General features: G+C 36.9%; 2 protein-coding genes and 1 long non-coding RNA gene across 4 annotated transcripts; 1 reads left to right on the top strand and 2 right to left on the bottom strand.

Moving 5' to 3' along the window:
* Positions 1–2,469: 2,469 nt before the first annotated feature.
* On the bottom strand, positions 2,470–5,049 carry LOC104105476 (uncharacterized). The gene is made up of 2 exons (XM_070179733.1): positions 4,897–5,049; positions 2,470–3,052 (listed from the first exon to the last, which is right to left on the bottom strand). Exon 2 carries the CDS (start codon positions 3,035–3,037, stop codon positions 2,504–2,506), a length of 534 nt encoding a protein of 177 aa, XP_070035834.1. The 5' UTR covers positions 3,038–3,052; positions 4,897–5,049; the 3' UTR covers positions 2,470–2,503.
* Positions 4,912–15,886, top strand: LOC104105477 (DNA glycosylase/AP lyase ROS1-like). Of its 2 annotated transcripts, none has more exons than XM_009613790.4 (20): positions 4,912–5,061; positions 5,707–6,240; positions 6,881–8,488; positions 8,569–8,961; positions 9,624–9,714; positions 9,826–11,182; positions 11,308–11,387; positions 11,473–11,557; positions 11,645–11,736; positions 11,803–11,871; positions 12,161–12,197; positions 12,286–12,368; positions 12,822–13,286; positions 13,440–13,476; positions 13,575–13,632; positions 13,906–14,045; positions 14,133–14,198; positions 14,309–14,413; positions 14,498–14,536; positions 15,467–15,569. In XM_009613790.4, exons 2-19 carry the CDS (start codon positions 5,721–5,723, stop codon positions 14,501–14,503), a joined length of 5,292 nt encoding a protein of 1,763 aa, XP_009612085.1. In that variant the 5' UTR covers positions 4,912–5,061; positions 5,707–5,720; the 3' UTR covers positions 14,504–14,536; positions 15,467–15,569. The 2 variants fall into 2 exon arrangements, with proteins under 2 accessions (XP_009612085.1, XP_009612084.1); XM_009613789.4 differs by having other exon boundaries at positions 4,913–5,061; positions 14,299–14,413; positions 15,467–15,886.
* On the bottom strand, positions 12,618–13,906 carry LOC104105478 (uncharacterized). Its single transcript, XR_011409246.1, has 2 exons — positions 13,416–13,906; positions 12,618–13,307 (listed from the first exon to the last, which is right to left on the bottom strand). It is a non-coding gene; the product is annotated as an uncharacterized lncRNA (long non-coding RNA).
* Positions 15,887–17,074: the final 1,188 nt, after the last annotated feature.

The following is a 17,074-nucleotide window of genomic DNA, read 5'->3' as shown; positions in this document are numbered from 1 at the left end:
CAAATAACATCATTTATGTAATCCTCTTTCAGCAAATATTCACTAAGGCAATTATGCCACATGCGCCCAGATTAATTTAAACCGTACAAAGATCTTTGTAATTTGATTGAATACATTTTTCGAGATTTTGAATTTGGTTCAGGTATTTTAAATCCTTCAGGGAATTTCATATAAATTTCATTATCAAGTGAACCGTACTATAAGTTGTAACTACACCCATTAGATGTATTTCAAACTTTTCATGTAGTGTTAAGCTGATGAGCTATCGAAATGTTATGGCATCCATAACTGGTGAATATGTTTCATCAAAATCGACTCCAGGTCATCATTTTTATCATTCCTTTTTTGCACAAAACCCCATTTATGATCAAATGGTTTTATATTACCAGCAAGTGTTTGGACTATTGGCCCCAAAACCTCTCTTTTAGAAAGTGCATTCAATTCTGATTGAATTACCTCTTGCCATTTTGGCCAATCAGATCTTTGTCGACATTCTTCAACAGATCGAGGTTCAAGATCTTCATTATCGTGCATAATGTTAAGTGCAACATTATATGCAAAAATATTATCCACCACTATTTCAGATCGATTTAAATTAATCCCATCACAAGTAGAACTTATTGAAAGCTTCTCTGGGTTCATTGATTTCTTTAAGAATCTCAGAACTAATCATATCTTGTGTCTCTTCAGGAGACCCTTCATAGAATCGTTTTGATCATTTGTCGATTTTCTTTTCGAGGATTTCTATCCTTAGAACCCAAAGACCTACCACGCTTCAGGCGTGCTTTAGGTTCACTAACTCTCATGCTAGTAGATGGTCTTGTTGGGACATCATTTTGGATAGGCACATTCTCTGCAGGGATATGTGACTTAGTTATTCTTTTCAAAAATCAGTAAACGCGTCTGGCATTTGATTTGCTATATTTTATAAATTGATGATCTTCTGGACCTCCTGATTACATATAGGGGTGCGTGGATCAAAATGAGATAATGATGAAACTTTTCACACAATTTCTCTTTTGATTTCCTTTTTCTTCCCCCCTCCCCCCACCCCAAATTGTGAAAAATTTGTTTCATCAAACCGACAATCTGCAAATCGAGAAGTGAATAAATCTCTTATGAATGGTTCAAGATAGCGAATAATAGAGGGTGATTCAAACCCAACATATATTCCTAACCTTTTCTATAGGCCTATCTTACTGCATTGTGGTGGTGCTACTGGCACATAAACAGCACATCGAAAAATTTGTAGATGGGCAATATTTGGTTCATAACCAAAAACTAATTGTGACGAAGAATATTTATTATAATGTGTCGGTCTGAGACAGATAAGTGATATTGCATGCAAGATAGCATGGCCCCAAACAATAGTGGGTAATTTTGTTTTCACAAGTAGTGGTCTTGCTATCAATTGCAGGCGTTTAACAAATAACTCTGCAAGGCCATTTTAAGTATGAACATAAGCTACATGATGTTCAACTTTTAATCCAACTGACAGACAATAATCATCAAAAGCTTGAGATGAGAGTTCTCCAGCATTATTAAGGCGAATAACCTTTATAGGATAATCTGGGAATTGTGCCCTTAATCGAATTATTTGGGCTAATAACTTTGCAAACGCCAGGTTTCGAGATTATAGTAGGCATAAATTATCTATTAGGACCATAAAATATCTAAACAACCTACTTGGTGGGTGAATATGTCCATATATATCCCCATATATACGTTCTAAAAAGGCAGGAAATTTAATGTCAATCTTCATTAGTGATGGTCTAGTGATCATTTTACCTTGATAACAAGCATCACAAGAAAAATCATCATTTGTAAGAATCTTAAGGTTCTTTAATGGACGCCACTCAAATTTTCAATAATTCGTCTCATCATTATTAATCCAGGATGACCCAAACGGTCATGCCAAAGCACAACAATATTTGAATCAATAAACTTCTAGTTTACGATAGAGTGTGCTTCAACTGTACTAATCTTTAAATAGTATAAGGCAGAAGATAAAGTTGGTAACTTTTCTACAATGCACTTTTGGCCAGAAACATTCTTTGTAATACAAAGATATTTCACAATCATTTCATCTATCGTCTCAACATGATATCCATTTCGACAGATATCTATAAAACTCAACAAGGTTTTTCGGGACTTGGAGAAGAATAATGCATTGTCTATAATAAGTTTTGTTCCCTTAGACAGAAATATAGTGGCTCTTCCGGAGCCTTCAATCAAACTTATATTACCCGAAATTGTTGAAATATTTATTTTTTCCTTATGTAAATTAGAAAAGTATTTCTGATCTGTGAATATGGCATGAGTTGTTCTACTATCAATTACACAAATATCTTAATGATTGGTCTTTGATCCAAACATAATTTGAGCATTATCCATATTCTTCAAAATATATTATAGTAAATATCATTATCAAAGCATAACTTTTATTTATGTACAACAATTACATAAACATACTATCTACTACAAACAACAAAAATTAAAATATTTACATTTCTATAGATTCATCACCGATCACATGACTTGTTTCTCCTTCTGGGAGTGCAAAGTAATCAGCTACATCCAAATGCATGAAGTCCAAATTATCTTCAGAAATAAAATTTGTTTCAACATTTTTCTCTGTTTTCTTCAGAGATCCTTGATAAAGCTCAACCAGGTGCTTTGGCATACGACAGGTACGCGACCAGTGTCTTTTTCCTCCACATCTATAATATGCATTTCCTGCCTTTGTTGCTTGCATCGCTTCATGCTTGTGTTCCTTCTTTTTCCATTGTTGATGTTGAGTAAGGTTCTTTGGTGCATTATTATTACCATAATTAGAGTTTCTTCCCCGACCACGGCCATGATCACAACTGGGGCCACGACCTCTTCCACGCTTAGCTTGGTGGAAGTTCGTCTCATTCATTTCAGGGAATGGATAAGAACCAGAAGGCCGGCTTTCATGATTTTTCATTAATAGCCCATTATGTTGCTCGGTTATAAAAAGATGTGAGATAAGTTCAGAATATTTTTTGAATCTCATCTCTCGATATTGCTGCTGCAAAAGCATATTCGAGGCATGAAAAGTGATAAAAAATTTCTCCAACATATCATGATCAATAATATTATCACCACATAATTTCAATTGGGAAATAATTCTAAATATAGCAGAATTATACTCACTGATAGATTTAAAATCTTGTAACCTTAAATGAGTCCAATCATATCATGCCTATGGAAAAGTGACTATCTTAAGGTGGTCATATCTATCTTTCAAATTATTCCACAATATGATTGGATCTTTAATAGTAAGATATTCCATTTTCAAGTCCCCATCAAGGTGATGGCGCAAAAATATCATTGCTTTGGCACGGTCTTGGTTTGATACCTAATTTTTGTCCTTGATGGTGTCTGTCAGACCTATCGCATCAAGATGAATTTCAGCATCAAGCACCCAAGACATGTAACTTTTGCCCAATATATCCAAGGTTACAAATTCAGGTTTAGAAAGATTTGACATTATTTAGAAAAAAAAGTTTGTACCTTCGATACTTTCAAAGTATTTGCTCGAGATAGCAGAGTCTCGTGCTAATAACGTGTTATAAAATAAAGACTGTAAAGTAAAAATAAATATATAGAGAAACTAATATATTATTCAACTTCAAACTAATATACATAATGAACTGAAATCTCCTCTATTTATAAAAGAAAAGAAGTTGTAAAACTACTACTGCACGTTGTTATATAAATTGCTATTGTACTAGATATAGATAATCTTTTATTGAGATTAATATTTATCAATAATAAAGTACCGAAAGAATAAGCTTATTATATCAGATATAAATAATCTTTTACCGGAGGTAATATTTAAATACTGAAATAAAAGATAGAACAAAATAGTAAAGATTTTCAAATGAAAAATAATATATTATTATCACGATCGACTAAATAATATAAATTTAAAATAAAACAAAGAGAGTTGACAAAAGACGGTTGCGCGGTCAACGCGCAATAACGACAACAACAATAGTAATCGTACTAACAAACTGAATCAACTAATTTTTGAATAGAGGACCCACGTCAAAACAATCTCGTACGTGATAAAGACCAAGGAATCGGTTGCCCTTCCGCAACCACCCCACTACATTCTGATCATATCCATAAAACCTCAAGCACCGAATGCAGCAAACAAATTACCAACCTAACCTCGATTTAATTAGAAAAGTGTACATTGTACCACTGAAAGGGGACCACTAACGGCGTCATAACGGTGCCATGAAAACGAAACCTCATGCAACCTAGGAGATTTTTTAAACGTACTATATAAGGACCAACAATTTCCTAACTTACAGAAATCCTAACGGCGTCAAAGGTTCCCGAGTGAATCGAGTCTTCTCTAGCCGCTTCACTCGCCGTGTTAGCTGTTTGACTGCAGAATTACTTATACCCCGGCTAATGTTTCTACCTAAATAAAAGTACATATGGCGCATGCGAAAAAATTAAATTACACTTGTTTAAACAAGGAATATATAATGTGCTTTTTATATACATTTTTATCAAAAAAATAACCCGATACAAAGTATCTCGCATTTATATATGGTCCAAAAAAAATTAAATTCTAAGAGTGTAATATAAATCACTTACTCTAATACAAATATTAATAGCTGACTCCACGATACAAACCCATGAAATTGCATTTTCACCTCAATTTACGTACATTTTATCACTGAGTCAAATTGCATGCTTCTTGCACATTTCAATCATGTAAAATAGTCTCTATAATTTGACGTAAATATCAGGTGTGAGTAAAATTTCTTTACACGATATTTATTGGTTTATTTAAATAATAATACATAGAATAAAATAATGGAGTTTTAATAGTTTACCGGGAAAAAAAGTTACCAGTTTCTCAAAGAGCTTTATCTGAGTCTCGGAATAAAAGCACTGGTATTTCTGTTTTGGCTTCTTTCCTACTTTCTCTCTCCCCTTTATGGAATACTCTGTTTCAGTTTCTCCTTGCCGTCCACTGCCTTTGTGAGATCTCCGGCAGTACCTTCATCCCTTCAGGTCAGTAAAAATTTACTAAGCTCCCAAATTTTAACAACTTATATCCAATTATATGTGAATTTTCTCTAATTTTTAGATGCTTAAGAAAGTTGCAGAAATAAGCAGCATTTCTTGGTAAAATGATCAAAGATTTTATGCAAATTTTGTTTTTTCAGTCAGATTGCTACAATCTTTCACTGATTACACCTAATTTTTCATTTATATCTTAAATTAATGAAAATGAAATTTCTGGTGAGTTACAGAATTTACATTCTGTTTTTATCCTCCATTCACTGCCTCCATCATGGCAGGATAAGTAGATATACAGGCTCGTCTTTTTGAGATCTGAGCTGAAAAAATTTATTCGGTTCAATTAAGGGTTTCTTAAAAATTATGTTTTTGGAAATTTTCAGATATTCTGTTTCTCTTCCTACAAATTCATTTTTGATTTCTGTGTCTTTTACGGTTTTGTTTTGCAAGATGATTTCATAAAACAGTTCCCCGACTGAAGCAGTTATTATTACACCTTGTATAAGTCCTGCCTTTTTTTTCTTTTTTTTTCTCCTTTCTATGAGAGACTACTTTGAGGTTATCCCTGCAAAAAAACTGTCTACCATTTTATCCAAATAAAGGAAAATAAAGGCAGAAAATTTGGATTTTTACCAGTCTGACGCTGCGGCATGGACGGAAGACAAGGAAGCTCAATTCCACAAACAGAAGATTTTCAGATTGCCAATTCATGGTTACCAACAACTCCAGCAAAACCAAGTTTGTCACCAATCTGTGGGAATAGGCAACAAAATCAACTAGCTCAAGATAATGGGTTGGAGTTGAAAAGAATTTCACAAGGACAAGGTCTAAGCCAAGTGAACCAGTTAGAATTGAGGAGTTTCTTGCAAGAACCTGAAGGTCGACACGTGCCTGCATGTCCTGGTTCGACAAATTCAGCAACAGTAACAGAGTATTTTGACACTTGGGAAGCAGCACCAGGCATAAAATCCAAAATGTATGGAGACAACAATATTAAAATGTACAATAACTTCTCCAGTACTGATGATGTAGACAAATGGAGCAATGTGTCCTTCGGACATCTCTTGGCACTAGCACATGCTGCTGGATCCACAGCCGCCGCTGAAAATGCAGAAACTAATTTTACCATGAGCGGTTCTTTCAATCCCCTTGTCAGTTCTCAGGATGCAGGTAAAGAATTGAAGTATTCATTGATTTGTCGTTATGACATAATAAAAATGCATAATGCCTGAAGCTTCCAGATTATGAAATCACATTCCGTGTGCATGTCATAAGTGTCTTGAATGCGACTCAGTGGCAGTGTCTTCACGGATAACTAAGACCTGCAAAAGGATAGAGAATGAAATACAATAAGATCATTGATAAGCTTTGGTTTAGGTAAATCAAGCTGACTGACATCTATAACTTACAATCTTTTTGAAATATTTGGCTGCTCATGAAGAAGTTATCTAGCATTTAGTTGAACATTCTAGCGAACGCTTGATAAAGTTACAAAACAGACTATAGAATCAGGTACCTTCATTAAAATCAGAGGTGAAACAAACAGTGACGTGTTTTCTCTAATAGTGTGCTATTCAATAAGTGATGTCTTTCTCATTTGTCCTGATATTCTTAACAGTTAATTTTTTGAGACATGTGGTACCCGCTTCGACATTGTTGTGTTATGTTCTACTGTGTTAAACATTAATTCAGCCAAACATCAAAAGATATTTTCATGGCTTAGCATACTCAACTAGAATCTTTAGAAAGTGTTGTTTCAATTCTGAGATTTCCTCAATAAACTAACATGAAAGAGGTGCCTATCACGCAGATGGAAGCTCTATTTGCTCGAGATTCCCTTTGAACCTGAATTCACCAACAGATGAAGTCTTGAGAAGCAACAACGCTGTCCACTTTGAACCAATAACACCAGACCAGATCAAGAACAAAGGGGGCCGAGCATCTGATGAGTCAAATCTAGACATTAACGAGACACCGCTACCAAGCCACATGCAGTCATGTGAACATACATTAAAGAGAGCACAAGCAAATGATCCTCAACAGAAGAAAGAGCAGTCAGGGCTGGTGTTGAACGTATCAGAATTGCAGGAGAGTCACAAGCCTGACAAGGCGGACGAACAGGATGCTGAACAGAATAATACACCACAGCAGAAACGAAGAAGGAAGAAGCACCGGCCTAAAGTGGTAATTGAAGGCCAGCCTAGAAGGACTCCTAAACCAAAAAAAAACCAGCAGCATCGTTCAAAGGAAACAACAGGAGAAAAGAGGAAATATGTCCGAAGGAACAAGGTTGAGGAACCTCTATGCACACCCTCAGACAAGGTAGACGGTATGACTAGTCCCCAGAGCCAACTTCCTAGTTCCAGAGAAATCCAAAGAGCAAAGAGGAGGTATGTCAGAAGAAATAAAGTTAACAAGCCCGCACCAAATCCTGCCGAAGATGAAACAATTGATCCACCAAATATTTCTCGTCCAAGAAGATCCTGCAGGAAATCATTGAATTTTGACTCAGAAAGTAGATTAAGTGATGAAAGCTCTTCACACTGGCCCTCTTCAACTGTGGAGGACTTGCATGAGAATCAATCCCGTTCTAGTGTACATCTTGGAAAGGATATTGAAGTCACAACAGGAAAGACAGAATTGGGCACAGTTTATGACATCGCATGTTCCAGAGGAAAGTGTAAAATCATTTTCTCAGATGAAACTCATGATAAACAGGCAAGCATTTCAGAAATGACACCAAAGAATCTGTATGATTCCAACTGTAGCAGCAGCGCATGCTTGATCCAGGAAACACCAGAAAGAGCCTTGAAAAGACAACATTCTTTTAGAACTAATGAAGCAGAACTTTACAGCACAAATGTCAAGGGAGCCTACTTCAACTCCATGCAGGCATATCAAGCAATCCTCCCAGCAAATGAACCTTATGCTCACAGTACACAAGGGATGCATTTTCCTACAATTTACAAGAAAAAGAGAACAGAAAAGGGCCATCCCACAGCAACGCCTTTTACATGTGAAACTAACTATCTGTCTTTGTCTCAGTGCAACATTGGTCTTTCCCAAGCCAGTACGTCTGCAAATGACAAAGCTAATAATAGAATGTGGAATCCCGAACTTGTACCAGCATTTGTAGAAGCAGAGGGGTTAAGAAGAAAAAGATCAAAAGGCATAAGTAAAGTACGTGACTTAGCATCACTGCTTGAAATTTGCAAACACTTTCCTACTCCTGCCAAAGAAGCATCGATATCTGAATTTGGAGAAAGATATTCATATCAGCCTAATACATGCATGGAAGCCCTAGTTGCTGACACCCGTGCAATAATGAAAACAAAAAAGCGGTCAAAGAGAAGCATCCTAGTCAGTTCCACAGCATCCTATATGTATGCTCAACAACAATTCACAACAAATGCAAGGGGTAGTTGGAGCTATATTCTTAACTTTTGGATAACCTTATCAAATAAGATGTGGACTTTAATTGCTCGAAATTGGATGCAGGTTTCCTACCAGCTATAACATGGAGATCCCCAATTGAAGAAATTGCAGAATGCTTGCAGCATCTTGATTTAAATAGAGAAAGCATCCAAGATCAATATCAATATGGGGAAATCACCTACCAGAATAAGTTTCAAGCAGAAAATGCCCTTGTTATTTATCGAAGAGATGGAAGTATTGTCCCTTTTGCAGGATCATTCATTAGAAGACGAAAACCGCGGCCCAAGGTTGACCTTGATGATGAGACCGCTAGGGTATGGAAGCTTCTGCTGCAAGATATAAATAGTGAAGGCATTGATGGTACAGATGAAGATAAGGCAAAATGGTGGGAAGAAGAACGTGGAGTGTTTCATGGACGAGTAGACTCATTTGTCGCACGGATGCGTCTTGTTCAAGGTAAGTGTACATAGCTTTCACATCTTTATAGTGGCTATCAAATAAGCATACCCCCAGCTAGATTCGTTTGATTAGAAAAGCAGTCAACAATAAATAAAAAAATGCTAGTCTAAATAGGATGGGCAGATGGATAGGAAGAAACACAAACTATCACTAGAAACCAACTTGTATTATAAAGATGCACTAGCAATAAGTTAATCCAAAGATTCCAACCTGACAAACACAGATGCACCTGCAAGGTCAAGAAAGAAACCTAAAATCCAGCATGACACGTATCTATACACATGTACAGTCCCGTAAAGAGAAAGGGGATTATGATGGAAGAAGCAAGCCTGTCCCTATATCTTCATCTGCAAAAGTCTTAGATCGTTACACATTAATCATATAATATCAGCAAACTATTAAGATAATAGATTTAATTTTGATGCAAAACAACCTGCAACTAAACCCTTGTCATACCAATAGAAGTCATGATCAGCTTAACACTAGGATTGCACACCAATCCATCAACCTTAAACGAGATTCCATGTTACCTTGTTGTTTTTCCTTTGTCCTCCAGAAAACTTTATTTCACAAAGGGCCATACCAGAAACAAGCAAGATGTGCATGTAACATTGTCATCTTTTGTATCATTGACCATTTCCTATTTTTCGGTGAGCCAGGAGACAGGCGATTCTCTCCTTGGAAGGGATCTGTTGTAGACTCTGTAGTTGGAGTTTTCCTGACACAGAATGTCTCAGACCACCTTTCTAGGTAAGCTGGACTTTACACCACAGGTTTCTTTTTTAATTTCTCCTTTTTCTGGTACATCCATAAGACATTTAAAACATTGACTTCCAATAAAGCATTTTATCTGCTTTTTAGCTCGGCATTCATGTCGCTTGCTGCTCAATTCCCTCTTAAGTCAAAAGCTGGTACTGAAAAGCATGAAGAGAGAACAGGGATCATAATTGAAGAACCTGAAGTGAGTGGCCTGGAGGCTGATGATACAATTGGATGGCATGATGATCAATCAAGTCAACCAACTCTTGGTCAGAATTTCTTGAGAATCTCTGGTGCAGAATCAAACGATGAAAAAACAGTTGTTAACAGCATTGAATCAAGTGAAAATAGCACTAACTGCACTAGTCCAACTGAAAATTCCATATCGCAGCAACCTGGTTCTTCTAGAGAAAGTTCATGTGTGCATCATGAATCAGCAATGTATGGATCGGCTACAGCTAATGCAGCAACAAGTTTTTCGGAGGATCAAATAGGACCAGACGATTTGCTCTCTTCTCAGAATTCTGTACTTTCTTCTCAAAATTCTGTTAACTTTCCGGTTGTTCAACCTTTGGAAGGAATTGAATCAAGCAACTTTTCTGGCTCCACATCATTTTTGAAGTTACTACAGATGGCAGGAACTTCGAAATCACATGGAGTCCAGGATCAGAACAGTGAAAACATCTTACCAGAAACAGATGTACATGGCCAACTACATGTGGCATGTTGTTCACACTTCCAGAAGGATGAGGAGAATCACAAAAGCTCACTAGAAAATGCTTGTCCTCGTAGCTATTTGGACTCATGTCTGATGCCTAATGTAGGAGCACAAGGAACCAAGTGCAAAGACGACTTGGAAGAAGCTGCAAAATTTCCAGATCTCTCAAGGAAACTCAGTGCAACTGAACAAAGTAAATTATCAGCAGAATCTACAAATCAAGAACTGCATGAAGAGATGAGGAGTGAGGCTAAAATCTCACGCAATCACCATGAAAACAAGGTGGATATAGCAACAATTGATGATCCAGTAGCCAACTTTGAGCTACAAATCCAAATTGAAGAGAGCAACTACAATATGCAGCGAGTAGCAGAAGCACCAACATTTTCAGAAGCCATTGTAGATGTCAGAGAGGAGGTCAGTGTAGTTGTCGATTCATGCAAGTCTGAGCACATAGCTTTGAAGTCGAACTCAAACAACAAAAAACATCATGCTGATAGCACATTAGACAGAGCAAATGACAATCCTAAAGCAAAAAGGAAACGGCCTGGAAAAGAGAAACAGAATGTTGACTGGGACAGTTTAAGGTTACAGGCTCAGAACAATGGTAAGAAAAGAAAAAGGACAGCAAACATAATGGATTCACTGGACTGGGAAGCAGTGAGGTGTGCAGATGTCAATGAGATAGCCCATACCATCAGAGAACGGGGAATGAACAATATGCTAGCAGAGAGAATCAAGGTACACACATGAAAATTGCAATGAATAACCTAATTCTTTTCAAATCTGAACACCTTTATTCATCTATTACAGTAATTCCCGAAACCCTAAGAAATTGCTCAATGAAAAGAAATGAACAATTGCAGGATTTCCTTAATCGGATTTTTAGAGAACATGGAAGTATTGATCTTGAATGGCTGAGAGACGTTCCACCAGACAAAGCAAAGTAAGCTTGCAATTGAGCAAATAATTTCTCAATGTTTATCAAACTATTATTCACCGACTAAACAAATACACATGTATGGTCTCAGAGAGTATCTATTAAGCATCAGGGGCTTGGGCCTGAAGAGCGTAGAGTGTGTGCGACTTTTAACACTTCACCACCTTGCTTTCCCTGTAAGATTTCTGAACCAACTTTTGAAGAGGTAATTAATATGAAAAATAGCCATGTGTTCCCACTAATGCCTTCGTGTCTTTAACAAGGTCGACACAAACGTTGGCCGTATAGCCGTTAGACTGGGATGGGTGCCCCTGCAGCCATTGCCGGAATCGCTACAGTTGCATCTTCTGGAATTGTGAGTATCTTGTCTACGTAAATTTTCTAAAATTGCCTACATAGTCTAACTCTGCTGTTTCTACAGGTACCCAGTGCTGGAGTCAATTCAAAAGTACCTCTGGCCACGTCTCTGCAAGCTCGATCAGAGAACATTGTAAGTAACATTCTTTTCTCGAAAACCAATTTTTCCCAGGCCTGGGCAACAAGCACTAGTTTGTTATTAAATGTAAGTGATCCAATTATAACAGTATACTGCATAGTGGAAGAAAAGATTTTGATTGTAAGAAAGTGCAGAGATTTGTGTGACAGACTAGTAGATTCAGGTAGTTGATTTTTGTAAAGGGAATAATAAATTATATACATGCATAATACTTAACATAGAAAATTACTTTTTCTTCTTATCAAGTGATGCATTTACTGATTCAAACCCTACTTGATTACAGATATGAGTTGCATTACCATATGATCACTTTTGGAAAGGTATGCCAATACCAGTAGTTACTCTCCCCTAAAACTGGTGTATATGTGCAATCACAGTTTAAATCAAGTTCATTTGCTACTTTGTTAGGTCTTCTGTACAAAAAGCAAACCCAACTGCAATGCATGTCCATTGAGAGGAGAATGTAGACACTTCGCAAGTGCTTTTGCAAGGTTTGCCTATTAGTCTATATACTTTCTTGCAAGAATTTATTTATCTCATGTATGTCCATCTTTATTAGTTCTTCTCAAGCTTTTCTACACCTAAACCAAAGAATCATAGTTCCAGAATTGTGGCCACTGAAACAAGATTTGACAAATCTACTTAGGCAACACAAATTTGCATTTAAGCTAATCCACCAGCACTTAAACTCAAAAATGAACCATTTGACAAATTGGTCAGTCACTCAGTGTCGTCAGTGATGAAGCAACTTCAATAGAAACTTTAATATTTACTGATTTCTTCTGGTATAAGATAGAACTGCTACATCTCAACTGCCAAACTCAAGCCAATACCCTTATGGTCAGCACATTCAGTAATGCCTTACAACTAGATTAGCAATTTACTAGTCTAAAGATTGAATGCATTGTGTTTCACATATGGTATTTGACACAATCCTCATTCAGCGCAAGGCTTGCCCTTCCAGCACCAGAAGAGAAAAGCATTGTGAGTGCAACAGAAAACAAAGCAGCTGGCCAGAATCCATTCCAGAACTTCAGCCAACTGTCGCTGCCCTTACCTCAGGCTGATCAAACACCATTAGAGCATTCCAAATTGATCAACTCCGCACCTATTATTGAAGTGCCAGCAACACCAGAGCCCATTGTAGAAGAGCCTGCCTCGCCTGAGCCAGAGCAAAAAGCTCCCGAAGTTGACATTGAAGATGCTTACTTTGAAGATCCTAATGAAATTCCTACAATTACATTGAATATGGCAGAGTTCACTCAAAATGTGAGGAAATTTATGGAAAACAATATGGAGCTTCAACAGGTAGAAATGTCAAAAGCCTTGGTCGCTTTAACTCCAGAAGCTGCATCGATTCCCGTGCCTAAACTTAAGCATATAAGCCGGCTCAGAACTGAACATCAAGTGTAAGTGGATGCTCCTGATATCTACATCATAAAATAAAGTAAAGATGTGCAATAACTTCTGATAGATAGCCCAATATGGGAGGGTAGCCTATTATTTCATACAGTTCTTCTAAATTTGTTTGCACTTACTATCAACTGTTTCTCCATCCACAGATATGAACTTTCGGATTCTCATCCTCTCCTAGAAGGGGTCAGTGATACTACATCAGTTTAATATTCATATATAAGCAGCATGTAAGCTGATATTGAAATTAATCCTCCCGATAATTGCATCTTTTCATGTTGCAGTTCGACAAAAGAGAACCAGATGATCCATGCTCCTATCTTCTGGCAATATGGACACCTGGTAAGATTAATGTAATGTAATACATAGGAGGAGATGTTTCGAAAAAGCTAAAGGCAAAGCATCCGCTTCCGACTACTTTAACCCTAAAACTGATGAATTAGATAACTCATGTTTGTAAGGAACAATTGCACATAGCTAACTATGCAAGTCCCAGGTTCCAATCTCATTAGTAGCTTGTGTTACAGTGGTAGAGGGTAATTTGGCGAAATAGGTTAACTTTTCCCCAGGCTTTCAAAATAACTTATTCTCTGTCATTTATCAATTCCATCTCAGGTGAAACAGCGGATTCTATTCATCCACCTGCAATAAAGTGCAACTCCCAAGAGGCTGGTAGGCTATGTGATGATGAAACATGCTTTGCATGCAACAGCCTACGTGAAGCACATTCTCAAACAGTGAGAGGGACAATTCTGGTAAAGAAAGAGCAAACTAACTGTAATGTTTGTCATGGGAAAGCGGTCTGAGAATTCTAATCATCTCTATATATACTTCTCTAACAGATACCATGTCGAACGGCAATGAGAGGAAGCTTTCCGCTCAATGGTACATACTTTCAAGTTAACGAGGTGAATACAGCCGACTTTAAGCTCATCACTCGAACATGTCAAAGATAAGCATTTTACCATTTAATAAGGTTTTCACAGTAGCATTTTTCTTATTTCTCAGGTGTTTGCAGACCATGACTCCAGCCTCAACCCAATTGACGTCCCACGAGATTGGCTATGGAATCTGCCGCGACGAACAGTTTACTTTGGAACCTCAATACCAACAATATTTAAAGGTAAAAGGACAACTAAAGGATGATCATTTATTTTTTTAAATGCTTTGGGAGTAAAATAACATTAATATGTTCTTTGTTAATCAGGCCTAACCACAGAAAGTATCCAACATTGCTTTTGGAGAGGTATGTAGTCGAAAACTTTAAATCCACAGAGGTCCAAATGCTTGTCTTAACTTCTAATCCATTTCTACTAAATACATCAACGAAAAGTGTGCATGTTAATACCATATTCAAGTTCAAAAAGACTCTGTATCAAGTTAAATGGGCATAAGCATTCAGCATCAGAACAAAGCTTGAAACTGGGGAAAAAATAATCTGGGAGAACAAGTTTATACAGCTTATATAGAAATAATTGAAGAACCTCCAAGGTTTACCATTTGGTATAGAGTGAGTCATCGAGGATATCTGACGTGATGGTTCGAGAGAAAGTTAAAACCAGAGTCTTATTTGCAGACATGTTGATAATATTTGCTTCTTCATCCAATCTGTTTATGACCGATTAATGCAGACAGCTTATCTTTTTTAAGATAATCTATGAACATGTTATGTTGGTTCTAGTCCATCTTTCGAACAGAAAAATCTGTATTCCCTTCAGCCAATCAGCCCTGTCTCCTCTATTTTTGACTATGGAGCAGGGCCAGAACACATGTATACACTTGAAAAAAGAGTGACATACAGTAATAAGAGTAAACACAGACATAGATTCCTGCTCTCAACAATTACACATAATGTGTACCAGTTAGGTTTCCATCAATCAACTTTTTCTTTTTTATTAAGTCCATAATCATCATTCAATCCTTCTTCGGAATGATGACTCCCAAACAAGAAACGGCACAATTAGATACCTTTGGCATCCAAAAAGAATGTATTACAACTTGCTCAGCATCAAAAAACATGTTGGCAAGTTTCATGCTTTCTTTATACACTCTCAGGACAAATCATAAAAACAAAATTTTGAGGAATAGTAATCATTCAGGTCACTAAGAGGAAGAAGTGTTATTCCTTGCTGCAATACCTTTTATTTGCTTTCTGATCAAGTACTTTATTTCGCAGGGTTTGTTTGTGTGAGGGGTTTTGACAAGAAGACACGGGCACCAAGACCACTGATGGCACGGTTGCATTTTCCAGCCAGCAGATTGAGTAAGACTAAAGGAAAGCCAGATGAAAACTAGGGAGCAGTGTCCTACTGAATCAGCAAGGCAGCCACCTAGGCTGAACAAGCTAGCAACATTCAGTAATCAGTACCATGATGTTTTAAACCTTAGGAAAGAAAAGATAGGTATTGTCTAACTTGTAAGTAAATTGTAGCTGATACTTAGGGTGGTCATTTCTATTAGTGACGATCATCGAATTCTTCAACAGGCTAGTGTATCTTTAGCCAACTGAAATTCAAATTCAGTTGATTTTTATACGTCTCATTTTCTCCTCGGAGGATATAAAAGAGTAATAAAAATTGATTCTCTTCCATGTCAATCAATACACTTGGCTCCTAAATTACAAAATAACTGGTTTGGCTCCGCAACACCAACATGAGGCGAATTTGCAAACTAATTCTGATGGTAATTCGTAAAAGGAAAAGCTTCCCACAAGCTAAACAAAACCCCTTTTTTCATAGACGGGAGCTGCAGCAAAATCTTATCAAGTAGTAAAAGCTTGAACAAGGGAACAACGTTATAATGAACACTGTTTTCGACTAAACATAATTAAGACTAAAGGGTAAATATATAAACCAGGACTTGCAAAGAGCATACCAATATATTCATGATACCAGCACCCTGGTAAAGATTAGCTTAAACTAACACCCTATTCATACTTCATAAGTTGTCTAAAACAACACAGAAATACGGTTGTTGTTTGCAACTACTGTACTACACTACTACCCAGCCATACAGTTTCGAAAATCACAATTGAACGGAGATGCATATCGTACCTTTTTGAAGCTGAGAAAATCGTATACCATAAGATTTCTGCAACTCCGAATTTCCAAAATGTCACTAGAAGAGAATGAAGAGCAACTTTCAACCTGCACATAAGCATTAGCTATGAGGTGAGCATAAACATGTGCAGCAGCAAATTCAAAATTCAGAATAATGAATTTTGAGTCAAGAGAGTGGATTCTGAAATATATATACTCCATCTAATGGCATATTCAAGCCAAATGCCTTGAGTTCGACATGACAATGGATGTGTAACTTTTGACATACAACTACTTTACACTTTAATTTGCAGGTTTACAAAACCTGGTAGCTTAGGAATATCAAGGTATAACGCAATTATGAGTTGGTCTAATACAATCATAAAAACATATATCGCTACGCACACCTACAAACATGTTCAGTGCACGCAAAAAGCGGCGGCTACTTATCGCGGATTCCTCTACAAATCGCCATTGATGTTTATATGAATACGTTAATTACAACTTCAATTTGACTATAATTCACACATCAATCACTTCAAAATGCATCTATTAATTGACATGTTTTTCAAGTAATTAACAGACATCTCAAATACTAATAAAATCAATGCTGTAGATCGAAAATAGAAACATCAATTACCAACAACAACACTCGGAAAACTTCCGAACAACGAGAAGCTGAAAGTGCGATTCAGAAAAGCTGCAGGGGATGAGAGAGAGATTTCGTGATTGCAAGTGCGCAACGG

This window comes from Nicotiana tomentosiformis, chromosome 7 (genome assembly GCF_000390325.3).
Source record: "Nicotiana tomentosiformis chromosome 7, ASM39032v3, whole genome shotgun sequence".
NCBI classification, from domain to species: Eukaryota; Viridiplantae; Streptophyta; class Magnoliopsida; order Solanales; family Solanaceae; genus Nicotiana; species Nicotiana tomentosiformis.
This window is presented reverse-complemented; position numbering and strand designations above follow the sequence as displayed.

Excerpts from the sequence above, each read along its gene's own strand:
- LOC104105476 (XM_070179733.1), bottom strand. The coding sequence starts at position 3,037 with ATGAGATTCAAAAAATATTCTGAACTTATCTCACATCTTTTTATAACC.
- LOC104105477 (XM_009613789.4), top strand. The coding sequence starts at position 5,721 with ATGGACGGAAGACAAGGAAGCTCAATTCCACAAACAGAAGATTTTCAG. Across the intron at positions 11,183-11,307 it reads TGCTAGCAGAGAGAATCAAG|GATTTCCTTAATCGGATTTT; the intron begins GTACACACATGA and ends GAACAATTGCAG. Across the intron at positions 13,633-13,905 it reads TCTGGCAATATGGACACCTG|GTGAAACAGCGGATTCTATT; the intron begins GTAAGATTAATG and ends ATTCCATCTCAG.